The following is a 22,118-nucleotide window of genomic DNA, read 5'->3' on the forward strand; positions in this document are numbered from 1 at the left end:
TCATAACACCTCGCACAATTTTTTAACGTAATCATTTGGGTAATTTTCATTTGTTTGCAAAGCAAAATCCCCGATGACTATGTTTTTTGGGTTGCGTATTGAAACATGAAGCGGTAGAGGTGGCCTCTCAAAACAGATAATCTGGACTGCTTTTGTTCTAGTACATAAACGTAGTTCGGGCACAAATGTATTTATAATAATCGAGATAATGATCAAAAAGTGGTTGAATCAGAACTTGGGACAGAGTAAACCTATTGTATAAAGTAACTCATAAACATTTCACCTCGTTAATTATCGACCTTTCCTTGGAATATAGTATGAAATAACAGAGTAATTTATCACTGTTTTTCACTGGCAAAAGGAAAGTACAAATACAAGCATAGCCGAGAGTAGTGATGAGGAGAATGTAAGATCGGAGGAGTCAAGGGGAAGAGGGAGAGGGAGAGGAAGAAGAAGGGGTGTGAGAGGAGGAGTCAGAGGTGTGAGAGGAACCAGAGGACCAGGAAGAGGCAGATCAAGAGGAGGCCGTGGCCAAGGACCAAATCGAGACACAAGAGCATTAAAAGCAATCAACAGACGGACATATGTTCTACAAGTAAGAACTTTACTTCAAAATAAAAGTTGATTTAGTTAAGCAATAGTATTCCAAAGTCTGTTTAGAATAATTCACTCACTTATTTCTTAAGATTAATTGAACGTTTTTATGTCAAAATTTGAGCATATGCAATGCAATATTTAATTTTGAATTGTGTTGCTTGGCACATGGTAAGTTGATCTTTTCATCCAATGTTGAGTTGTAGGATGATACTGCCAAGATGGGATTGGAAGAGTTGCGACAACTTTGCCTTAAGATGGCTGAGAAGCATCCGGGCCTTGTCAACGACATCTTAAGGCCAGCACCTCAACAAGGAGGGTATCATCCGCAGCCTGGAGACTGGTGTGTGTGTGAAAAATGCAGGGAAATGTCCATAGATGTTGAGAAGGTGTGCTGTATAAAAGAGAGATGCATTACACTTTTACCAGTAAGATTGTACTGAATAATTGTTTTTTCAAAGAATCTCCATAAAACCACATGAATAAAGCAAAAAATCATACAATGCTTGCTTGACGCCTCAACTTTAAGGTCACCTGAGAAAACTCAGGTGACCTATTGCTATCCGTTTTCGTCTGTCGTCGTGCGTTAACAATTTAACATTTTTAACTTCTTCTTTAAAACTACAAGTCCAGTTGTTACAATTTTGGTGTGAGGCATTTCTTTAGTAAGAGGAATCTTAATTGTAAAATTCACTACCGGGGCATCACAAGTGGGGCCAAATATGCAAGAAAAAGCCAAAATTTCAAAAATCTTCCTCTCTACTATAACACAAGTGAGGAAAAAAACTGATTGCATGGTTATGATGTCCATGAAGCCCTCTTCTAAAATTGTGAAATCCATGCCCCCTGGGTCAGGGGTTCTGGCTCTAGAATGGGGCCAATATGGCCATATAGTAAAAATATATCAAATCTTAGAAAATCTTCTTTCTACTCCCATATATATTTGTTATAAACTAAATGCATGATTATGATGTCCATGAAGCCCTCTACCAAAATTGTGAAATTCATGGCCCCTGGGTCAGAGGTTCTGGCTCTAGGGTGGGGTTAATATGGCCATGTAATAAAAATGTATTAAATCTTAGAAAAACTTATTTTCTACTCCTTTATATATATTTGTTAAAAACTAAATGCATGATTATGATGTCCATGAAGCCCTCTAACAAAATTGTGAAATTCATGGCCCCTGGGTCAAGGGTTCAGGCTCTAGGGTGGGGCCAATATGGCCATATAGTAAAAATCTTTAAAAATATTCTTTACCTCCAAACATGTGGGCAAAAACTGAAAACATGGCTAGATATCCACTAACTCCTCCACCTAAATTGTGAAATTCATGGCCCCTGGGTCAGAGGTTCAGGACATGGGGGGGGGGGGGGCGGCAATATGGCAATGTAGTGTTAATGCATATAATGTTTTTAAATTCTCTTCATTATTCCCACACATCTGCATGAAAAACTGACGTCATTATTATGTTTACTAGGAAGTCCTCTACTAAAATTTTTAATTTCATGTCCCCTGGAATATGGGTTTTGACTCTAGGACAGGGCCAAAATGGATGTATAGGTGTTAATGCATATAATGTTTAAAAATTATCTTCTTTACCCCCACAGACCTGAAATGTGAAAGGAAAACTGAATTCATGATTTTGTAGATCAGATTTTTAAGTCATCATCATCTTCTTCATCAGCATCCACTTCTGACTAATGCATGGAGATGTCAATTGACAAACTACAACAAAATAGTAATAAGTACTTTTGTAGGACAAGCAAAACAGATGTACTTTTATAAATAAATCGAAAAAAAAAACACAGAAGGGGAAAGAAGTAAAAGCGCAACGCTCATAATAAGAAATGCATGTTGAATTTACAAACTATTACACCACATGTGCAGAACTGAGAAAAAATAGCTCTTCATGATCACATACACAAGATGATCAAATGAATGGTAAGGATGATTTTAAATATACATGGGCATATTTGTCAAATGGCGACCCAACATCGAAAGAAGGCATGACGGGAAACATGGAAGGAGTAAGTCACAATGCACATTGTCTAAATGAACTACATGCACTGCATCACTGAAGTGTCACTCCCCAAAATAACTTGATACTTATTCGAGGAAGATGTTTGTGTTGTGATTACAGGATTTAGTTTTTATTTCTCATTATGAACTGACAGACCATGAGGAAAGTTTCTAAATTAAGGTAATTTAACAAATTTTTTAATATCTTAACTCTTCAAAAAAAAACCTATATTTTGATTCTTGTATTGGTGAAAAGGAATGACATAAACGTTCTTACAACAATACAGTTTTGAAAATTCTTCCGCATTTGATAGACATTTCCAAGGTAGAGTTACATCGAACTCGGACTTGTCCTACGTACGCTAATAAATAAGGGTTGGTATGAAGTTTTTAAAAAAAATTGCGAACTTGTTCATAATCTTTTTCTGCATTGATATATAACACGTTATGAAAGAACTTTAGCTATAGAGAATGGGCCCCTTTTCAGTGCCGTTTTTATGTAGAAAGTATCAATAAATAGCTTTTTCCCGTAATATTTAAGCACTGATGGATACTTCTGAATTATGTGAACGCTTAACCTCACAAAAAAGCATATATTTTAAACAATGGAGGATTTTTTAATGCCTACTAGACTTTGACCCGTGCGTGCACGGGTTGACATTGCATATGATATCGGGCATTTACAAAATAGATACATCGAAACACCGTTTATTGTTGACATTTGCATAACCAAACTTCAAGCGTACAATAATGCTATTAATTTCACTACACTCTGCTGAGTTGGAATTATCTAACTGTGTCTCGGAAAATGCTTTCATTACAGTTAAAATGCCTCCCATGTAGCAGAAAATTGCAGAATCGCTCCAAAACGATTTTGGAGAAAATCAATAAAGTTGCATTGAAAATAGCAGTCAAATTGTTCACAACAATCCATTTTGAAGCTGTATATACCTTTCTTTGAAAAGTTTAATTCTATAATTGCAGAATTCAACATATTTCAACAACGTTTTTTTATGTATCCATGTACCATGTTGACATTCGAAACTCTCGGGAATTTTTATAGTAAATGCACTGTCTTAGAGTTATCTCCCGTATTTTCTTTGATGAACAGAAAAAAAAATTCCAATTAAAAATTAGCACACATTTGTTTTATCGTTTCCAAGTTTATCCATGCAAATGTGTTATTGTGGAAAAATAAAATAAAGAGCCTCCCGTGATTTAGCGTGAATGTAATGCGCATGCGCAAGATTGTAAAATTCAAAAAATTCAGATGATTTCCGGAATTTTTTGAGAAATTTTCGTTGATTATTAATTAATTAAGCTTGATTGAGAAAAAATAAAATCAAATTAGTAATCTTCAAGTACCAATTATGTTTAAAATATATAAAACAAAAGACAGTACTCTTCCTATTTATCGGTATGAAAGCTAAAAAATTCGAGTCTATTATTTTAATATAGTAGTATAAGTAGATAATCTAAATCCGGAAAAAACATACTGAACTTATTTGAATTGTGTCTATTTAAATCAGTTGGTGGATCGATTTGCGCGTTTGCTAAATTATACTTTATGCGTTATTTTATGTCTGGAGAAAAATCAAATAAAACTTTGGTGTTGCATACTACCATAATGGTTAACTATCTCTCGCTTGCTATCGGAAAACCCTTGAAATTCACATACATATTTCATTTTTTAAGTACCAGTCTACTGTTGTATAAACTTCTCATTTTCACGGAAGTTCTCTCTTTTCTTCAAGTTTGTACACGGTTAGGCTGACAGTTAACAAATGCTTTGAAATGAATGTCCGTCCTCGATTTACTATACAAAATTACGAATGTTGGCTGACCACTAATAACTTGTAAAGCTTCGTGCTTTTAATGTTCATAAAAATCAGAGCTAAAACTTGTTGATTTTTTTAGTTTATATATCAATAGATGATGTGAGATAAAAAATTATGCTTAATTTAAATCTTCATTCTTTTCATTTAATACCGGGGCCTATAAGTGCACTTGTCCTTTAGTATATACTTTTTCATTCATCATGTGTTTTCTTCTGACTAACAGACAAGCACACATATTGACCAACCACAAGATGCAAATAGCGCGATACATTTGCATTTTCCGACTTCCATGTTCACTCTGTATTTTTTATTTAGATTTTATTTTCTACATTTTCTCTACTGATGTGCAAGTTATGTAATTATTTCCACACAAGTGTATGTAATGACAAAAGGGTCTCTATTGGTAAAGATGAATCATTCGTTTGAAAGAGTAGTCCTTGGTTTTAGCATATTGCCGGTATAAAACTCAGTGTATGGATATCATTTTGATGTCCGATAAACTCCCTAACCATGGGTGCACAGGATCACTTGTTGGATGCTGAATACTACAAGGTCTTTCCAGGGTTGGCATTGATAAATTTACCAATAAATATTTAAGCCATAATTGCATGAAATTGCCATCACTAGAAGGGTGTGTAGAAATAATAGCAAATATTACCAAATAAACATATCTATCTATCTATCTATCTATCTATCTATCTATCTATCTATCTTAGACTATCTATCTATCTATCTATCTATCTATCTATCTATCTATCTATCAAATATTACCAAATAAACATATCTATCTATCTATCTATCTATCTATCTATCTATCTATCTATCTATCTATCTCAACCTTTTGAGATTCTCTCATTCTCTCTCTCCTTAATAAAAAAGCCCCTATATATCTAATGATAGACTAGTACATTAAAATTATATAAATCATTGTAAAATTTGATGAGTTGGAAAAAGGTCACTAACACAAGTATCTCAATCTTTTAAAAAATTGTTGTTAAAATCTGTAAAACTATGCGTAATGGTCATATACTTTGAACTGGTTGAATTGGCAGGCTATTTGCGTGTGTATCCTTAATCAAGTGACATTTCCTCATTGCTTATCATAGTGACATTCTATTATTGTTTCTAAATTATTTTTTTAGACCAACTTTTGATATGTCTCATAATAATTTAATCTAAAAATAAGGTCAGTGTACAATCTCGAGATCAAGAAATCTGGAAATGTCAAGCAATTGTAGGTTCCCATACCAGAAATAACATAATTTCCAAATAAATATGTTATTAAAGTCATTGTTTCAATAAATAAAGCTTTTTCAGACCAGTAGCACCTTTTTCAGTAGAAAATATTTTACTTATCCTTTTGGAAGATATTGAAAAAAAAGAAGTTACCGGATGTCTAAATCTAACAAAACCGCAAGCATATATAAAACAACTTTAATAAATATTCTTTAAAGGTTAATATATTTATTGTACTCAAACTACCAGTTATAATCTCAGAGTCCTTGAAATTTTCCTATGTAGCTACATGCGCATTTTTAAAGCGCTAAGCATAGTTAAGGGCTTCATTGCCGTTATACTTGTACTTCCGGTTTATCAAATAACCGCCCATATGAGAAGAAATATACATCATTTAAACTTGTATGGGAACCAGTATCAGGGGTTAACGCACATAGTTGCACGGGCTTTTGTGAATCTAAGGTCCAGGTTGCTTACGTACATCATTGCAGGGGCTGTCACGAAGTGATAAGAAAATATAGTGCCTAAACAGAAGTTGAAATATAGAAAAATCTAATCGATTCTTTTTTACTAAGCTTCTACAAAGTAAATTCCCTTTAGAACCAAGCTAGGTTAGAGCTTTTCAATACTATCAGTAATTTGATTTTCTGATATATGTATAAAATCATATGATTTTAATTTATAAATGCGTTGTCCCTGAGTTTCACGCAAAAAATATATATGCGAGGTATCACCGGATGCGATGGGGGAAAATTCAGCATGCACATGAGCTAGGCTGTTTCCTGTGCGGAATTATGAGAAGGTCAGGGAACCAGGGTAAGACAAGACTCGAGATTCATGCCATAAACACAAGTTAAAGTTTCAAGGCTCTGAGATAATAAAGGTGTCAGTAAACAAAACAAAAGCGAGGTATTCCTTTTAAGAAATATATTTTCTTCCACATATTTAGCATAAATCGTGATGTTTTGTTGTTTTCTAAAATACCTTATCTTTACTTTTGGGCAAGTCTAATGTACTTCCGAATACAATTTTACGCATATAAAGCAAAATATGATTGATAAATATTTGACTGTTACTGCATAGTTACACGTAACAAAGTCAAGCAATGCGTACATGTAATGTGTGTGCTAATAGTGAAATTCGCCAAATGCCTAATCCTATACATGTATTCTTTACTAATATAATTCATAATAATGTTAAAGGTATCGACCCTTTAACTTCTTAGGTAAAAGGGTCAGAGATATACATGTACGTGATACAACATTAGAGGTCTCCCCTGTAATTGTCATAATATAAAAGCGGGGGTTTATATTTAAGTCGTTGAAATCTTGTATAACCTTAAGGCTTTCATATTTCTGTGAGAGACAATGCATATGGTCCATGTATTACAGTCCTTCTTTAAAGGACTACAGTCCTTCTTTAAAGGACAACAACTTGTTTCCTAGTATATGGGGACTTGTATTAATATACTGTTTACAAAAATGTAAGTCTAAATATTTACTTAAATACTCTGTGCCTAGTGTTCTCTAGTAGAACCAGAGAAAAAAAAATGCAGTAGATGCAATTTACACGTAATGTACAGTCGATCGTTATCAAATGTAATTGTACACTTTTTTTTAAACAAATGACACAAAAGTTCACATTTACACTATTATTTCAGGAATGGAAGGATCCAAAACGTTATTTTTTCAGCATAAAATTTTAATGCAAATACATGTGTTTTAAACAAGCTAATTAGCCGCTTTCCAGTGCTAGCAGTACTTTGATTGTTTGTTATAAGTTTTGTTCCTTGCAATTTCATATAAATAACTTCACAAAATTATATAATACTTAAAACTATATTATGCATTATCTTGAAAATATGTACTTCACAACGGATATGTTTTGGTAAAAATGTCAATTATTTTGGATAATAAAACCTCTATATATTTTAGATAAAGTTGATAGGATTCAATTAACCAATGAACAACGTGTTCTGCATTTTTATGTATAAAGAATAATCAGGAAATAATATTCGTAAGTACTGAACACCATGTATATTTTGAAATTTTTTGAATTTTTTAGCAATCGTGAAAATCTTTTATAAATTACTGAAAAATAACACTATGAATTTTAAAAATCTTTTAAAGAAAATCTTTTAAAGAAAAATTATTACTAAAAAAACAAAACAAAAGATCAACAACCTCAAATCGAAAAATACGTAACATTATTACATTTAACATTAAACATTGCTTTTTCCGCTCATGAACTCGGTATTAATAATACCATATCTGAGAGATAAAACTTTCGAATTATTCTGTTGTTTATTTCGCATGCACGCACATACGCACGCACGCACACTAACTTTAATCATTGTCATAATGACACAAAAAGTTATAAAACAAACTTGCTTGAATATTGCCTTCATCGGTTAAAATTTGTTTAACTTATACGTGGTATTAAGAGCTTACGAAGCTGCAGCTGGACTTTCTAACCACAAAAATAGACTTCCTTAAAAGCGTATATTTATCAGTTCTGTTCTAACCACAAAAATAGACTTCCTTAAAAGCGTATATTTATCAGTTCTGTTCTGGAATGTTAACAACTGCTAAAAATGTCCCGAAATAATAACGACTTTGTAGATGACCTTCACATCTATGATGTTATTCTGTTAATTAGAATGCTGGTTAAATCTAAACGATTGTTTTGAGAGGGAAGAAAGACTTTTGTTGAGTTGATCCACAAAATTAGTTGTGATTTTTTTTTGAAAATCATAATTCATATATTACTCATATATATTTGCTTGCTATCTATATACAAGTAAACGCGTTGTATTTAAATAAAAAAGAAAGGACAGATGTTTTCCGATATTAAAAGAAAAATGTTTCAAAAGGTCTCGTCTATAAAACGAGACGTTGTAACGCTAGCTAATTTCTGTTTGGCTTTTATGAAATCGTATTGATGGGGTTTGTAGTGACTGATTTCGAACCAGGTGTAAAGCAAATAATAAACCCCCTAGAAAAATAACCCGCGGTAATTTTTCTACGTAAAGACTCTCGGTCATAATTTTATTTTGAAAAATGATACTTTTGCCTAAAAAGAAATGTCATTTTCATATGAATGAGCACGTTGTAAGCAAACAAAAGTGACCATTGTAGACTATACTCTATCTCAAGATATACTCGACATCATATTTTTCTCAAATTACTCGATATTTTTAAATACCTCAGGGTTCAAACGATGTTCATTTAAAAGAATGAAAAAAAAAAAGATTTCTTCTTAGAAACGCTTCCTCTAGCTCATCAGGTTTCAACACACGGCTGAAAAATGTGATGTTTACGGGGATTTTGTATTGCAACAGACCCGGATTATAACGCTGAAAAATTGTGCAAGGTATTCCGAGTAACTTCCGAATGGAGAAAGTATGTCAACATTCCCCAGTATAAATCTCCAGAAGAAATCAGAAATCTGAATTTCTCGAGTTTGTTTTGACCATATTTTACTGATTGCTCAAAAGGATCAGAAACAAGTACTAACAACTTACTTGTTCTCCTTAGATTTAACAGTATAAGATTCAGTGAAAAATAAAAATATATGAATGAAATTACCTAAGATATTTTCCCTTTCATTTTTTTAGTTGTACGTTTTTCACTGGAATGGATTGTGTACTTTTTAAAATTAAAAATCGTCCAATTGTGCTGCATAAATATTTGGGACAGATAAGTATGACCCTCTCATATATATCATTTATATGTACTGTAGTCTCTACAATATTGTATTTTTATTTAAGTAAATAGAAACTAACACGAAATTATAAATCATTTATTAAGGATGACGTTGATTCAGAATAAAAAAAAGTCCACTGATGATAATGAAAAACCATCTACACTTTGTATTGTATGTTAAATATAGACCTTTGGTTAAAGTGTAATTTTTCCTTTTGAGTTAATGGTCATTAAATATTTTTTGAAAATTAAGAAAAATCCCTTATAATGTATCTTTAATGCTTTGTCAAAATTTAAGAGTCAGATAGTGAGTTATAAGCAAGATACGGAGTTTGGAATTCTTTGTTTTGTAAACAAAGCTCGAGCTTTGTTATTGTTTAAATATGTGTTTTATTGTTTAAGTTTCAATCAAACGTTGCTTCTTCTATTGATAATATATTTAATAAAAACACTGAATAGGTTTGCCTTGTTTCCCACGAGTTATTATGCCAAGGAAATGGTTATAATCCATACTTTACATTATTTGTAAAAAAAATAACTCCGGCTTTGTTTACATAACAATGAGTTCTTACCTCTGTATCTCCCTTATAACTTAAATTCTAACTTTCAAATTATGGTGATTCATTCAAAATCATTTTATTTATTAAAAAAAAATTGTTCATAATCCTGTCCATCGTGTCTATTTTTCTTTTTCTTTTTTATTATTTACAATGATTTAGGAATGCATTTCAAATGATCAAATGAAATTTGAGAGTCGTTCTTTAAGTTAGGAGCAAGATACAGAGCTTACAATTCTTTGTCATGTAAACAAGACTCGTGTCCTGTTTTTGTTTACATAGGTTTAATATACCAGTAAATTTTTTTTAACACATTCATAGTTTTAAATTGGAATTCTCACTTCAACATTCAAATTGTAAACAAATGCTTTGTTTACATAGCAAATAATTGTAAGCTCTGTAACTCGCTCATAACTCTACAAATGACACACAGATTTTGATTGTCTGATAAAAATGCCTAACTGAAGCATTGTAAACATTAAAATCGGAAAAATAAAATATCAGGATCATGCCTAGAAAGATATGGTGTCTTTTATCTTTTTTAAGCATTTTTCATTTTTTTTGCACTGCCTGCCATACGATTAACTTAATGAATAAGTGAGATAAAACCAACATAAAATATGCCAAGTTATAATGAATAACATATAAAATTTATACCGAATTTCCTCCGTTTTGCTATAAGTCCATTTTTGTTTGAGCCTTTTTCCATAATACAGTGAAAATATCAAATGCCATGTCTAAAAAATTCATTTAAAAAATACTTTTTGTGTTTAGAACAAATTTTACTCAAGGCATTGATCTTTATAACAATCCGAATTTGATAACTCAAATCCTGAGAAAACAACATTCTTAATTTTTAAAATATAGTCACTGTAAAACGAAATTCTGTTAAGTGGCGATGAAAGAGAGACTCTGGATTAGTCATGAATTATACTTGCATTGAGCACTGTATTTACTTTCACATAAAATTACAACTGAAACTCTGTATACACATAAAATAAAATTTTTAAAGTGAAATCGTGTCATGCAATTTTCTTTACTTATCAACGATTTTATACAACATTTTCTTTTTTACAGCAGGGGTCATTATCTCGAGGGGTGGTGGGGGGTGGTGATCGTTTCTCTTTGTGTGAAAAATGACCCCTTTATTCATTGTACGGCTGGCGGTCATTAGTCTACGTCGAAAAATGACTCCCGGTCATTAATTTATGGAACTATATTATAGTTAGGATCTATTTTCTTGATAGTCATAATTCGGTTCTAGGGGCGTTAATCTCATTAATTGGGCTATTTCATCATTCTACAAGTTAGCTGATTACCAATCTCAAACCTTGTATTCAAATTGTAGATTAAAGGAACATTTCTATTGCTTTGAAGTGGTAAAGTTTATATTGATATTTAATCTAAAGAAAACCCAAGAACATGGAAGAAACTGCTCTTGCTTAAAACAAAAAAGATACCATCTACTATTGCGGTCGAAAACAGAAGTTAAGGGGCTGGTTTTATGTTTCTTAAATGTCAATAAATATGTCTAATGTTGTCCACCCCTTCATTATCTGTGTTTTCAATTTGATTAGAATAGTAATTAATTTATGTTTGGCTGAGCGAAGCGAAAAGGAACAAAGAGGGTAATCAGACTAATCCGGGATTTATACGTTTAATCTTAACTTTTACTTTGTCATAAACACATGCTATCCTAGGTACATGTAGGTGCGCACTCGCTTAAAGTTTTTTTGATCGATTATTTAAAATATTGAAAATTTTATTTCAACAATCAAGTTTTTGTTACTTAAATATGAATAATATTGCTTTTTCTCTTTAAGATGACTGTGTTCATTGTTGAGTAAACATACAGTACAAATAAACGCTGTTCTTATTTAGAACATAGCGTGGATCACTAGAAAATGTTACACTTGATTTTGAATTAGAATAACCAATTGCAAATTAAATACATTTTTTTTAAACATTATAAGGTTGGTAAAAAAACAACCTTATGTATTATTTTGTTGAAAGTTGACCATTTGTACAAAACAACAGGTTTACACATGTAAATGGTAGACAAGGATGGGATTGTCAAGGTTATATTATATGTACCTTTTGTATTTTAAAACACAAATTTCATTAGCACTTTTGGTTGACAAGAAAGATACTGGACATTTCAGCAGTATATAAACTGATGCTTTTTTAAAGGACTAAACATGATACACATAGTAATACATGGTAAAATGATGCCCAGACTAGACAAAAGGAAAACTATGTGTCAATATTGTTATATATTTTGATATTTTAGCACTTAAGAGTACAACATGTACTTCTAAAAAAAGGAATAAGACAAGTGTTGTAAATAATGTTTTACAAGACACAGTACCATCTTATGAGAAAAATCACATGCTGCCTACAGAATGAGAAGTGAAGAAAGTCTTTATGAAACTAAAGTGCAATAAGAGTAGTGCAGACAATGGTGAAATTTATAGTTTTTTTTTTCCAAAACGAAAGATATAGAAGCTACAAATCCTACCAATATTATTTACATATTCAATAAAATATTTTATTCTGATAGATACAAGAAATCAAAATGTTTGTCAAAAGGGTTATTGTAACATTTTTTAAAAAGTAAATTACAATACCATACATAAATTAATATACATAACAAACTAGATGGGTAACTGTGGTTTGTTATTAAGAAAGAATAAATGAATATGACAAGAAATATAGAATCATCCTTGTTGACTTGTTTGGTCTTAGTGAGGCTTGGTTGTCAACAAATTAACCATTAGTAGATCTACCTAAAATTTTAAGGTATGGGTTGTTTAGCTGTAATTTATGATTTAGTAAAGAAAATTTACCTTTAAAATTTGGGTATTTTCTTATATTTCAATATAGATCTCTTCTTCCATGGGATATTAATACAGTCAAAAAGTGGCAACGACTATAGAACCCTCTTTCTTTGGATCTAAGCACAGTGGATGCAAAATTTGAATATTTATTTTTATTAGCAGAACATTAAAGAACAAATATGCATTGCAAGATTGATTAATGAATCATGCATGAGTATTACATCTAAATACAAATATAGGGTTTACATGAAAATGCCGTGCATTTCTAAGTCTTTTTATAAAATTGTAAGAGCTTTTATAAAATACTAGGAAATATTGGCAAATACATTGTCATACATACAAAAATTTAAAAGTCTAATTCAGAATACAAGTTGCAAAAAATACAAGATCCGAAAAACGAGATACAAGATTCAAAAATCGAGATTCAATGTCTTTTCATATAGTTAATTAACCTATCAAATCAAGAATCTGAAAACCTGTATCCTAGCGACATAAATAGATCTAAATAGATCATCCGTACATGCATTTATATACAAATAAATGCTATGTTCTCCCTATCTAAATAATTATTTGTATTCATTTTTATTGATTTTATTCACCCTTTGTACATTCCCATCTGATGCGTTTGAACCCTGGGATATTTAACCATCAATAGTTTAATCCCGGGGTTTATTTATCCCTGTTGTGTAGAAATGCAGTTATGGTAGAGAGCTTCATACGCGCATCAATGCTATTATTATTTTTTTTTTGGGGGGGGGGGGGGTCCTAGGCCTATTTTCAATAATTTTACTATGTTAATTTAATAAACTTAAATTTTCCCGAAGGAAGGGGATTTCCAGATCCCCGACACCCTCCCCTTTAGATCCAAGCATGAAGATTAGTATCTAAAATACGTTATAATCTAAATACAATGAATATATGCATTACTTATCTATTTTTATGTATACAGGCGTACAATATGATTGTAAACTAACCATTGAGTTATTATCATAGCATACGCAATTATTGATAAATACAAAAAATTTCAAAATATTAGGATCCTTTTCCAAAGTAAACTGTCTCAAACTTTTGGCATTTTTTCAATTAAGAAGGATACATATACAGGTATATACGTATATATTAATAAGTCAAAGGTAGGGATATTAGGGTGTCGATTTTTTCACATTGCCGATTTCATGCAGTGAAACTTAAAAAAAATGATTTCATGAATTTTTTCAAAGTTCTATTGTATAGTTTGTTTTAATCCATTCATTGATATATCAGCACGAAAGAATATAAGGTATAAACAGGCATATGTATTACACTAAAGTTGAATAATTATTTCTCTGTAGTTTTCTACCCCCCCCCCCCCCTTGCCAAAATTTACAATTAAATGGAAATCATACAATTGTGTGCTTTGTAAGTAAGTAACTCTCTAAAGATGTAGCACTGCAAAGAACTGTGTACTTAATATACTACTTCATTACACTTTGTCGGATAAAATTTAATCAAGGCGAAGCTTTAATGGGATGAGTGGAATTACCACTTTGTCGCCATACACACACAGAACACCAAATAAAGAAATTGTGTGCGATATGGGGTGAAGCTACAATGGGATAAGTGGTGCAAAATTACCACTTTGTCGCCATACAGTGCATACACGCACAGAATATCAAATAAAATAACTGTGTGTGATATGTGGAATGCAAAGAAAATGGCGGCAAATTCTCCCAAATAAGTGCAAAAACCAAAAAAAATACGTTGATAACATAGCCGATTAATTTGATGGGTATGCATATGTAATTCTAAATTTCAAGGAGGCTGTGTTGTATAATGTAAGATCGCCCCGTAAAATGATTCGGCCGAACCTTTAATGTTAACATTTAAGGTCCGGTTTTCCCTTATAAGAAAAGTTCATACCCGTAGTCATTTATTAGAATTTCTCTAAAAGTTGTTATTCTTTTCGTTCATATAACACATCTTTGCTTACATAATCTAGTCAGCCATTTGCCTAAGGTACATCTATGACGGTATGTCTAAATTACTTGGTGGAATATCAAATATTAATAGTAAAATAGATTTTGACTAATTCTTAAAGATTTGGAAAAGAGAACCTTGAGTAATTTGAAAATAATTTGCATTACACACACCTCTAAGTCCCTCTATTTTAAAGTTTTTCTGGTGTATACGTAAAACTATAAGCAGAGAATTTCACGACGGGTAAACACAGGTAAATGAAGACCTACAGGCATTCACACCTTTACTTATCAGAATACATCCCAGAAGTGAGAGAAAAAAAATGTCTCCACTGTACTGTTCTACACAACCTATATTGTCTTTTTAGCTCCTGCTTTCCTTAATTGACAGTAGATCAGGAACGTACATGTATGATAATATACTAACAATTTTTACGTCTCTAGGTAGATTTATCATTATTTTATGATGATTAATAGATTTCTGAAGGTTGCATATTTATGTGCATCACTGGACAGATGATATACGTTGAGTTTCATTAAAAGCATCAAACAACAGTCCCTAACGTTTAAAACCTTCAATTTAGGTCTAAAACTGTAATTTTTACTTCAACATTCAAAATGTAAACAAATGCTTTGTTTGCAGTGTACATAACAAACAATTGTAAACCCTGTAACTCTCTAACAACTCAACAAGTGACACTCAAGTAGTATTTGCTTATTTAAAATGCCTTTAGTTTGTAAACAGGCACGTATCATCAGGTGGGGGGATGACCCCTCCCACCACACTTTTTCTCGCAGCAAACATTTTTATAAAGTTTACAAATGAAAAAATGAAATTCCATGAAGTTGCCCCATATTATTTATGAAGTAAAAATATTGAAATGAAAATAATCAAATACAAGTAAAATTGAACTTATAGGTATACAATGCTATAGCTACCCCCCCCCCCCCCCCGATTTTCATGATTTTGGAAAGTTGCCTATTTTTTTGTTTTTAATTTATTGATGAATCTGCCCCCTCCCCTACTTTAAAAAACGATGTTTCGTTTCCAGTTAAACACTGTAAATATTAAAATTGGAAAAATAATTTTTGACCAAAATTGTGACCATGTCCCTTCAAAAGAGATAATGTCCAAGTTAAGAGTAGCAGTATCGTATTGGTATAGACTAATCTTTATATCTTAATATTCATATTGATACTTGTTGTGATATTATAGTAACACAATGACTTTTTATTTAGGGGTAGGGACCAAATTTATGACTCAAAAAAAAGTCGCATGTCGAAATACGGGATGCAGATACAATGTTATTAATATTCATATTACTAGTTGTTTTGAATTTAACTTGATGATCTTTTAATTTAATAAGGGGTAGGACCTAATATTATGGCCCAGGATAAAATCCGCCCGTTGAAATACTGGATGCAGATAATTAATATTCATATTGATACTTGTTTTGATTTTACCCAACTATCTTTTAATCTAGGTGTAGGACAGAATAGAATGGCCCAAGAAAAGACCCGACTGATGAAAAAAACCCGATGTTAATACATGTAGTTAAACAAGGAAGAACCAGTAGTTAATACATATTGGTACATGTTTTAATGTTTATCTAAATTACATTTTGATTCAGGGGTAGGACCCAACATCAAAGTACAAGAAAAGTTCCGTCCCATTGAAATGCTACGAATAACGTACAGTTTTTAAACCGATGACCTTTAGGGGTAACTAAGTCTATTAAAAATAACTTGAAAACGATCGAGGATATTTGTAATTCATTATACATGTAGAATCAAAGTTGTTGATCGTAACAACATTTGTTTGAAAAATCATTACCACAATCATATATGGCCTATTTAGGGATTTTCAGGGGATTGGAAGCTTTAATGTTCCGTATGTAAAAAGACCCCACTTTGTTGAGCATCGTTAAAGATTTTGGCAATCCTATACTTAATCTGATGGGATTCTAAAATGTTATATATATTTCATTGTAACGTTTCAAAAAATTCGAACGGATGACCTAATCATTACTCGTAACGAGCTCATATCTAGTTGTTATAATAATTGTGTACATTGTATTTCAGGGGAGCATGCGCATCTTTGCTGATCGGATTAATATTTATGATCATTGTAAAGATCTTGATGGAATCTTGTTCACAACAACAGGAATTTGCCGCATATCTTAATAGTTCTTATCCGAATTTGGTTAAATTTTACTTTTTGGAACAAAATAAGGGATTAAAGAATAACACCAATTTTGGAAGAGAGCTGGTGTCTGTGATCCGAAGAAAAATGTTGCCAGCAAAGTTTCTTCAAGAAGAGTCTTGTGAGATTGAAACGGCACTCTACTATCTAAGAAATCACAAGAATATTACTATAGAGAACTATGAAGACCCATTTGCCAGTAAGTAGTAAATGGATTAATTGATAAATAGATTTTGACGTGCTCATCAGTACCTAAGCTATTCCTCTCCGAGAAAAGATCAATTTTCATTGACAGTGTAAAAGGTAGATCCATCCACATGAATATCTATTGAAGCCGTTTTAATACAAACTTAAACTGTTAAACTGGGCAGTACATGTCAAACTCCAATTTGATGAAGGTGGGGTTTTTTCCTGGTTAACTGTCTAGAAATTTGCTAATTTATACGAATACATTGTACGCAATGACACTCGTACGACTGCATTAAGGTTGCATTAATATTTCAGTTGAAATAGCTCATTTATCACAACATATAGCAAATCTTTGGAAAAAAAGAACATTTTAGATTTTGGCAGTCTTTGAATATTGATAACCTTTGCCTAGCAAATAAGAAAAAGGTACTCAAATTTGGACATTTTGTTTGATGAGCTAATTAGAAGGCTGCATCCCACCGAAAGTCCAAGCTGTTGTTAAAATGGCTCTACAAACGTACTACTTTGTAAACTGGAGAATAATCTTTCATTGTAAAATCGAAAAATTATGTGTACTGTTTTGTTCAATGTATTTTTATTTTTATTTTTTACAGCCATCGGCTAACCGTTAACCTTGTTCTTTTTATATTAAGACTTTACGCCTATTGGCGGTGATGATTGGACGTTTTCATCAACCGTTGATTGCCTTCGAAACTCATCCACCAGTATTTTGGAGAAATCAAATACTGAACGAAAAAGACCTTATATTGGATGCTCAGAGAATGACGTGTACATGAATCTTATACATTTGAGTTCCGGTTCCCCCGACCAAGTGTTTCAATTCCCGAGCAACTGTCTCAAACGGGTTGTCGCCAAATACTGCAAAGACAACTTAACAGTGCCAAATATTGTTCACTACATATGGTTTGGGAGCCTGTCATTTGAGTTCATGCATTTTGTGAGTTTCTTGAGTGCATACAAGTATCAAAATCCCTGCATGATATTGTTTTTTCACGACATGCTACCATCTGGAATATGGTGGAATTTGCTGCGACAGACGGTTCCTAACATTGTACTTGTTAGAGTTATCACGCCTACCCATATCTCAGGGAGAAGAATTAAATTCATACAACACAAGGCGGACATTTTTCGACTTCAGATACTTAAAGGTATTATATGTGGACAAGTATATTCGAACTAAAAGCGTTAGGTTTACATTATTTCTACATGTTACATATAAATCTAACATATAAATCTTACAATTGTCTTCTTGTGTACATTCAATTTTATTCAATAGGACGAGGTACATTTCTCTACAAAATATAAAAAAGAACACCAAGGCTTTTTATTAAAAAGATTAAACAAAAAGTGTACTTACCTTCGCTTCCCTTTGAAATATATAAAGATTAGCGATAAGAAATAAATCGCGAACACTTGAGCAGGTAATTACTATTCTTTTCGGACGTATGTACATTTTTCAGCATAAATAAGTACTTGAGGGATGGCTTTAATATTTACTTACATTATAAATTTAAAAGGTTTATGACATTCTTGTTGTGCAATTTTATAAGGGTAACAATTTTTTAAAAACTGTCTATTTATCAACTCAATCAACCTTGGAAATGTTTCCGCTTTTCCTTGAAATTCCATGTGGATGTTATAATACAACAGGACATATACTTTGAAAATAAAAATGACTTTAGTGGAAACGTTTTCACAAATTCATATTCATGCAATAGTAAAGTTTTAAATTGTTTACAAATTCACAAATCTTTATCATTATTTGGAATTTGCTGTCTTATTTTTGTTTGCAGAGTATGGCGGTATATACTTAGATACCGACCAATACATCTTACGGTCGCTAGATGAGTTCAGGAACAACGAATGCACGATGGGAATGGCCCATGACGGGACGATTGGCAGTGCGTTAATCATTGCTGCCAGAAATTCCAGATTCATCCAAAAATGGATTGAGAGTTATCGTTCCTATGATCCAAAGAGCTGGGGAGGCAACTCTGTAACAATGGCAACGAAACTTACCGAAACATTTCCTGCTCTAGTTCGGCTACATAGACATCATTGCATGTTCTTTCCCCATGGACTAGTGTTGTATAACCAAAATTACAAGTGGTCTCACAGTTATGCCATTCATATTTTTAAAAATGGACATATTAATATGTTAAAGAGCATCGACTTTGATACTGTGCGAAAGCTAAATAATACAATCGGTGCTTTTTTTCGATATATACTGCATGGCAACAAAGAACTTTGTCGCAAATGATATCAATTCTACTATCAATTTTTATTGATAGGGTCACTGGCCAAGAATTTACGTATCCTTAAAAGTGTGATTTTCACTTTCTCCACGAAAAATGATACCCTTGAATATCAGTATAATTAGATACTAATCATCTTCGCTAGCCAAGGGTTTACGACCTACCCCTCTTCTCTCGTTGTAGAGGAGCGGAGTAACCGTAAACCCTTGGCTAACGAAGATGGATAAATTTATTACAATCTAACTTGCATTGCCAAGGTTTCACAATTTTCAAATTTTGCACCCGTTTAATGTTCATGTTTCGAAAAATTCAAATATATATATATATATATATATATATATATATATATATATATATATATATATATATATATATATATATATATATATATATAATGATATCATAGTACATTGTTCTATTTTCTAGAGTGCATTTACTCGTACCCCAATTAACTTTGTTAGAGTTAACCTCTGTTTTTAGGGGGGTGAATTGGCCTGGATGCGATTGAGTAAACTATAAATCAGGTGTCAGGACTTTGAATTTTAACATATAAATATTTTAGCCAATTAATTTTTAATTTAGTGAAGACCAATTTCATATAATTTTCTTCCAATTTTCTATAAAGTTCTTTTTCTTAGGGAGATTAAAATGGTCTAAAATTGCTATGACCAATCAGCCCTTTTAAGTAAAATGTTCAGTCAGACATTAAAGTACTTTCATTACATTTTGAATTTTGAGTGAATGATATAATAAATACATTGTATGCAGTGTTTGTGCACATTTTTACTTAGTCTAATATGTTTTTCATAATTCAGCTGGAAAATGGTTTAAAAGCTATAAAGAAACATGCAGCGCGAAGTTTAACTAAATTTTACGGGCGCTAAATGTTATGAAAAATTATAATTTTTAAGGTTTCGTAAAAATTCGAAAGCGCGGTTGTTGCGAGCAAGAAACTGAACTGGTGTGGCGGGAAACCGATTCTTGTTAATTGCAAACCATGCGCAAAATAATCAAAATACCACGCGGACCACCTTATAGATATGCACACCAGCATCTAGACAGCTGGGGCTCGTAACATAAAGCATGCTAAGATTTTGACTTAAGTAGGGTCATAAGTAGGACTTAGGCGGAATCCTAGGACCTACATAAGTCCTGCTTAAGGTGGAAGGCTACATCGTCAAAACATGTCTGACTTCCGTTCGAAACGCCATTGTGTTCCGGATTGATAACATTATGTCGTGGTACAAAAAAGCTATACACCGTTTAATTGAACTCTTCTAACTAAGGAGATGAGATTGGAATTGAATCACCAAAACGCTTAGAAAATATGTAAATTTTCTTCCTGTTTAAAGCTTTTAACTAACATTGATTATCAGCTGTTTTGTACGGAAAACGTGGAATCTAAATAATATACCGTTTCCCTGCTCTGCTGCTATTGGCAATACATTTTTGTCATGTCATCTGCAACAGACGATCATACATATGTGGCGGATTATCGATATAGGTAAGCAGATATCAAATTTTCATTTAAACTATATATGCCTATGATGAATATAAAACGAAAGTATACCGTAGTACGATCTCTTGAATTGATCCTAACTTCCCAAATTAAAAAAAAACATTTGTAGTAAAAGACTTTCACTGAAACTTTCACATTAAACTAATGTATTTTGATTAAAATAGATACAGCTAGGTAGCAATAGCAGTGGAAGCCCAGATTTGCAAGCCAAATGAGGGAAAGACAGAATTCTGAAAAGGAGCATGTTTTTCATTTCCACACATGCATGTGCATCACTATGGGCATCTAATGTATGTATTAATATGCGTATGGTTGTTGTTTATAATTGCTATTGTATATAAAAAAGTAAAAGGCAATTTATAATATAATTAACTACTAATATTTTGTTCTGAAGAGTTAAATATATATAATGCATTCATCAATAATATGATTTTTCAGCTTCAAACATTATCATAAGCACTACTTATCTTATATCTACATATTTAGCATAGACTTGTTCCTTTTTTAATTTTTCTTCGTGATTTTAATTAATTAAAAAATTGATCCCAAGATATTTGAGACCATGTAAAATAAAGAAAGACAACTCTTCAACAGGATCTTTCATACCAAGATTTTTGCAATAATTAAGTATTTCCTTTAATTTTTCAATTTCATTCAATTTCTTTTCTTCATCCCATTCACCAACGAATAGTGTTTATATTTTCAGGTTTTTGTGGGATTTTGTCCAGCAGTTTGCCTTAAAAGAATTTTTTTATATTTTAGTTTCATATTTATGTGGATTCCAATAAAAACCATACAAACTTCATTCATGGTTTTTTTGTTTTTCATTTCTAAACTTAATAACATTTCACTTTCATCAGAATTTTAAAACAGAAATGTTTAAAAATTTGATAAATAAGGGGTTATCTGGAACCAGACTGATATTTTAAAAATTCTCTAGAAAATAGTGTATTGTATTCTGAGGTCTATTATTGTTGAATACTGTGCCTAGTATTGGTAACAAATGCATGCAACAAAAATCTCCTACACTTATTTGGTGTAGAGATCCACCTTAAGTATGTCTTATACCGTAACATAAAGCAAACTTAGCAATGTCTTAGCTAAGCTATGTTTATGTTAAAAAGTAAAAACATATTTTTAATTTCTTTTGTCGAATTTGAATGTATTGGTTTTTATAGATACACGTGCATG

The 22,118-nt window shown here is 31.9% G+C and overlaps 1 protein-coding gene and 1 long non-coding RNA gene across 6 annotated transcripts; both read left to right on the forward strand.

Annotated features, from left to right (window-relative positions):
- Positions 1-881: 881 nt before the first annotated feature.
- On the forward strand, positions 882-20,178 carry LOC105326640 (uncharacterized). Of its 4 annotated transcripts, XM_066076024.1 has the most exons (5): positions 2,587-2,794; positions 16,225-16,330; positions 16,823-17,142; positions 17,786-18,301; positions 18,947-20,178. In XM_066076024.1, exons 3-5 carry the CDS (start codon positions 16,860-16,862, stop codon positions 19,411-19,413), a joined length of 1,266 nt encoding a protein of 421 aa, XP_065932096.1. In that variant the 5' UTR covers positions 2,587-2,794; positions 16,225-16,330; positions 16,823-16,859; the 3' UTR covers positions 19,414-20,178. The 4 variants fall into 4 exon arrangements, with proteins under 4 accessions (XP_065932095.1, XP_011425077.2, XP_011425076.3 ...); XM_066076023.1 differs by lacking the exons at positions 2,587-2,794; positions 16,225-16,330 and adding an exon at positions 882-1,022; XM_011426774.4 differs by lacking the exon at positions 16,225-16,330 and having other exon boundaries at positions 2,586-2,794.
- A 389-nt stretch (positions 20,179-20,567) lies between these two features.
- Positions 20,568-21,698, forward strand: LOC136272914 (uncharacterized). 2 transcript variants are annotated; one of them, XR_010710973.1, is made up of 3 exons: positions 20,577-20,912; positions 21,092-21,217; positions 21,634-21,698. It is a non-coding gene; the product is annotated as an uncharacterized lncRNA (long non-coding RNA). The 2 variants fall into 2 exon arrangements; XR_010710972.1 differs by lacking the exon at positions 21,634-21,698 and having other exon boundaries at positions 20,568-20,912; positions 21,092-21,180.
- Positions 21,699-22,118: the final 420 nt, after the last annotated feature.

The sequence above is a fragment of the Magallana gigas genome, chromosome 2, assembly GCF_963853765.1.
Source record: "Magallana gigas chromosome 2, xbMagGiga1.1, whole genome shotgun sequence".
NCBI classification, from domain to species: Eukaryota; Metazoa; Mollusca; class Bivalvia; order Ostreida; family Ostreidae; genus Magallana; species Magallana gigas.

Bases quoted from the DNA above. Each gene is read 5' to 3' on its own strand.
- LOC105326640 (XM_011426774.4), top strand. From the start codon at position 2,772: ATGAGGAAAGTTTCTAAATTAAG. The intron at 17,143-17,785 runs GTAAGTAGTAAA...TTTTATATTAAG, and splicing joins CTATGAAGACCCATTTGCCA to ACTTTACGCCTATTGGCGGT. The intron at 18,302-18,946 runs GTATTATATGTG...TTTTGTTTGCAG, and splicing joins TCGACTTCAGATACTTAAAG to AGTATGGCGGTATATACTTA.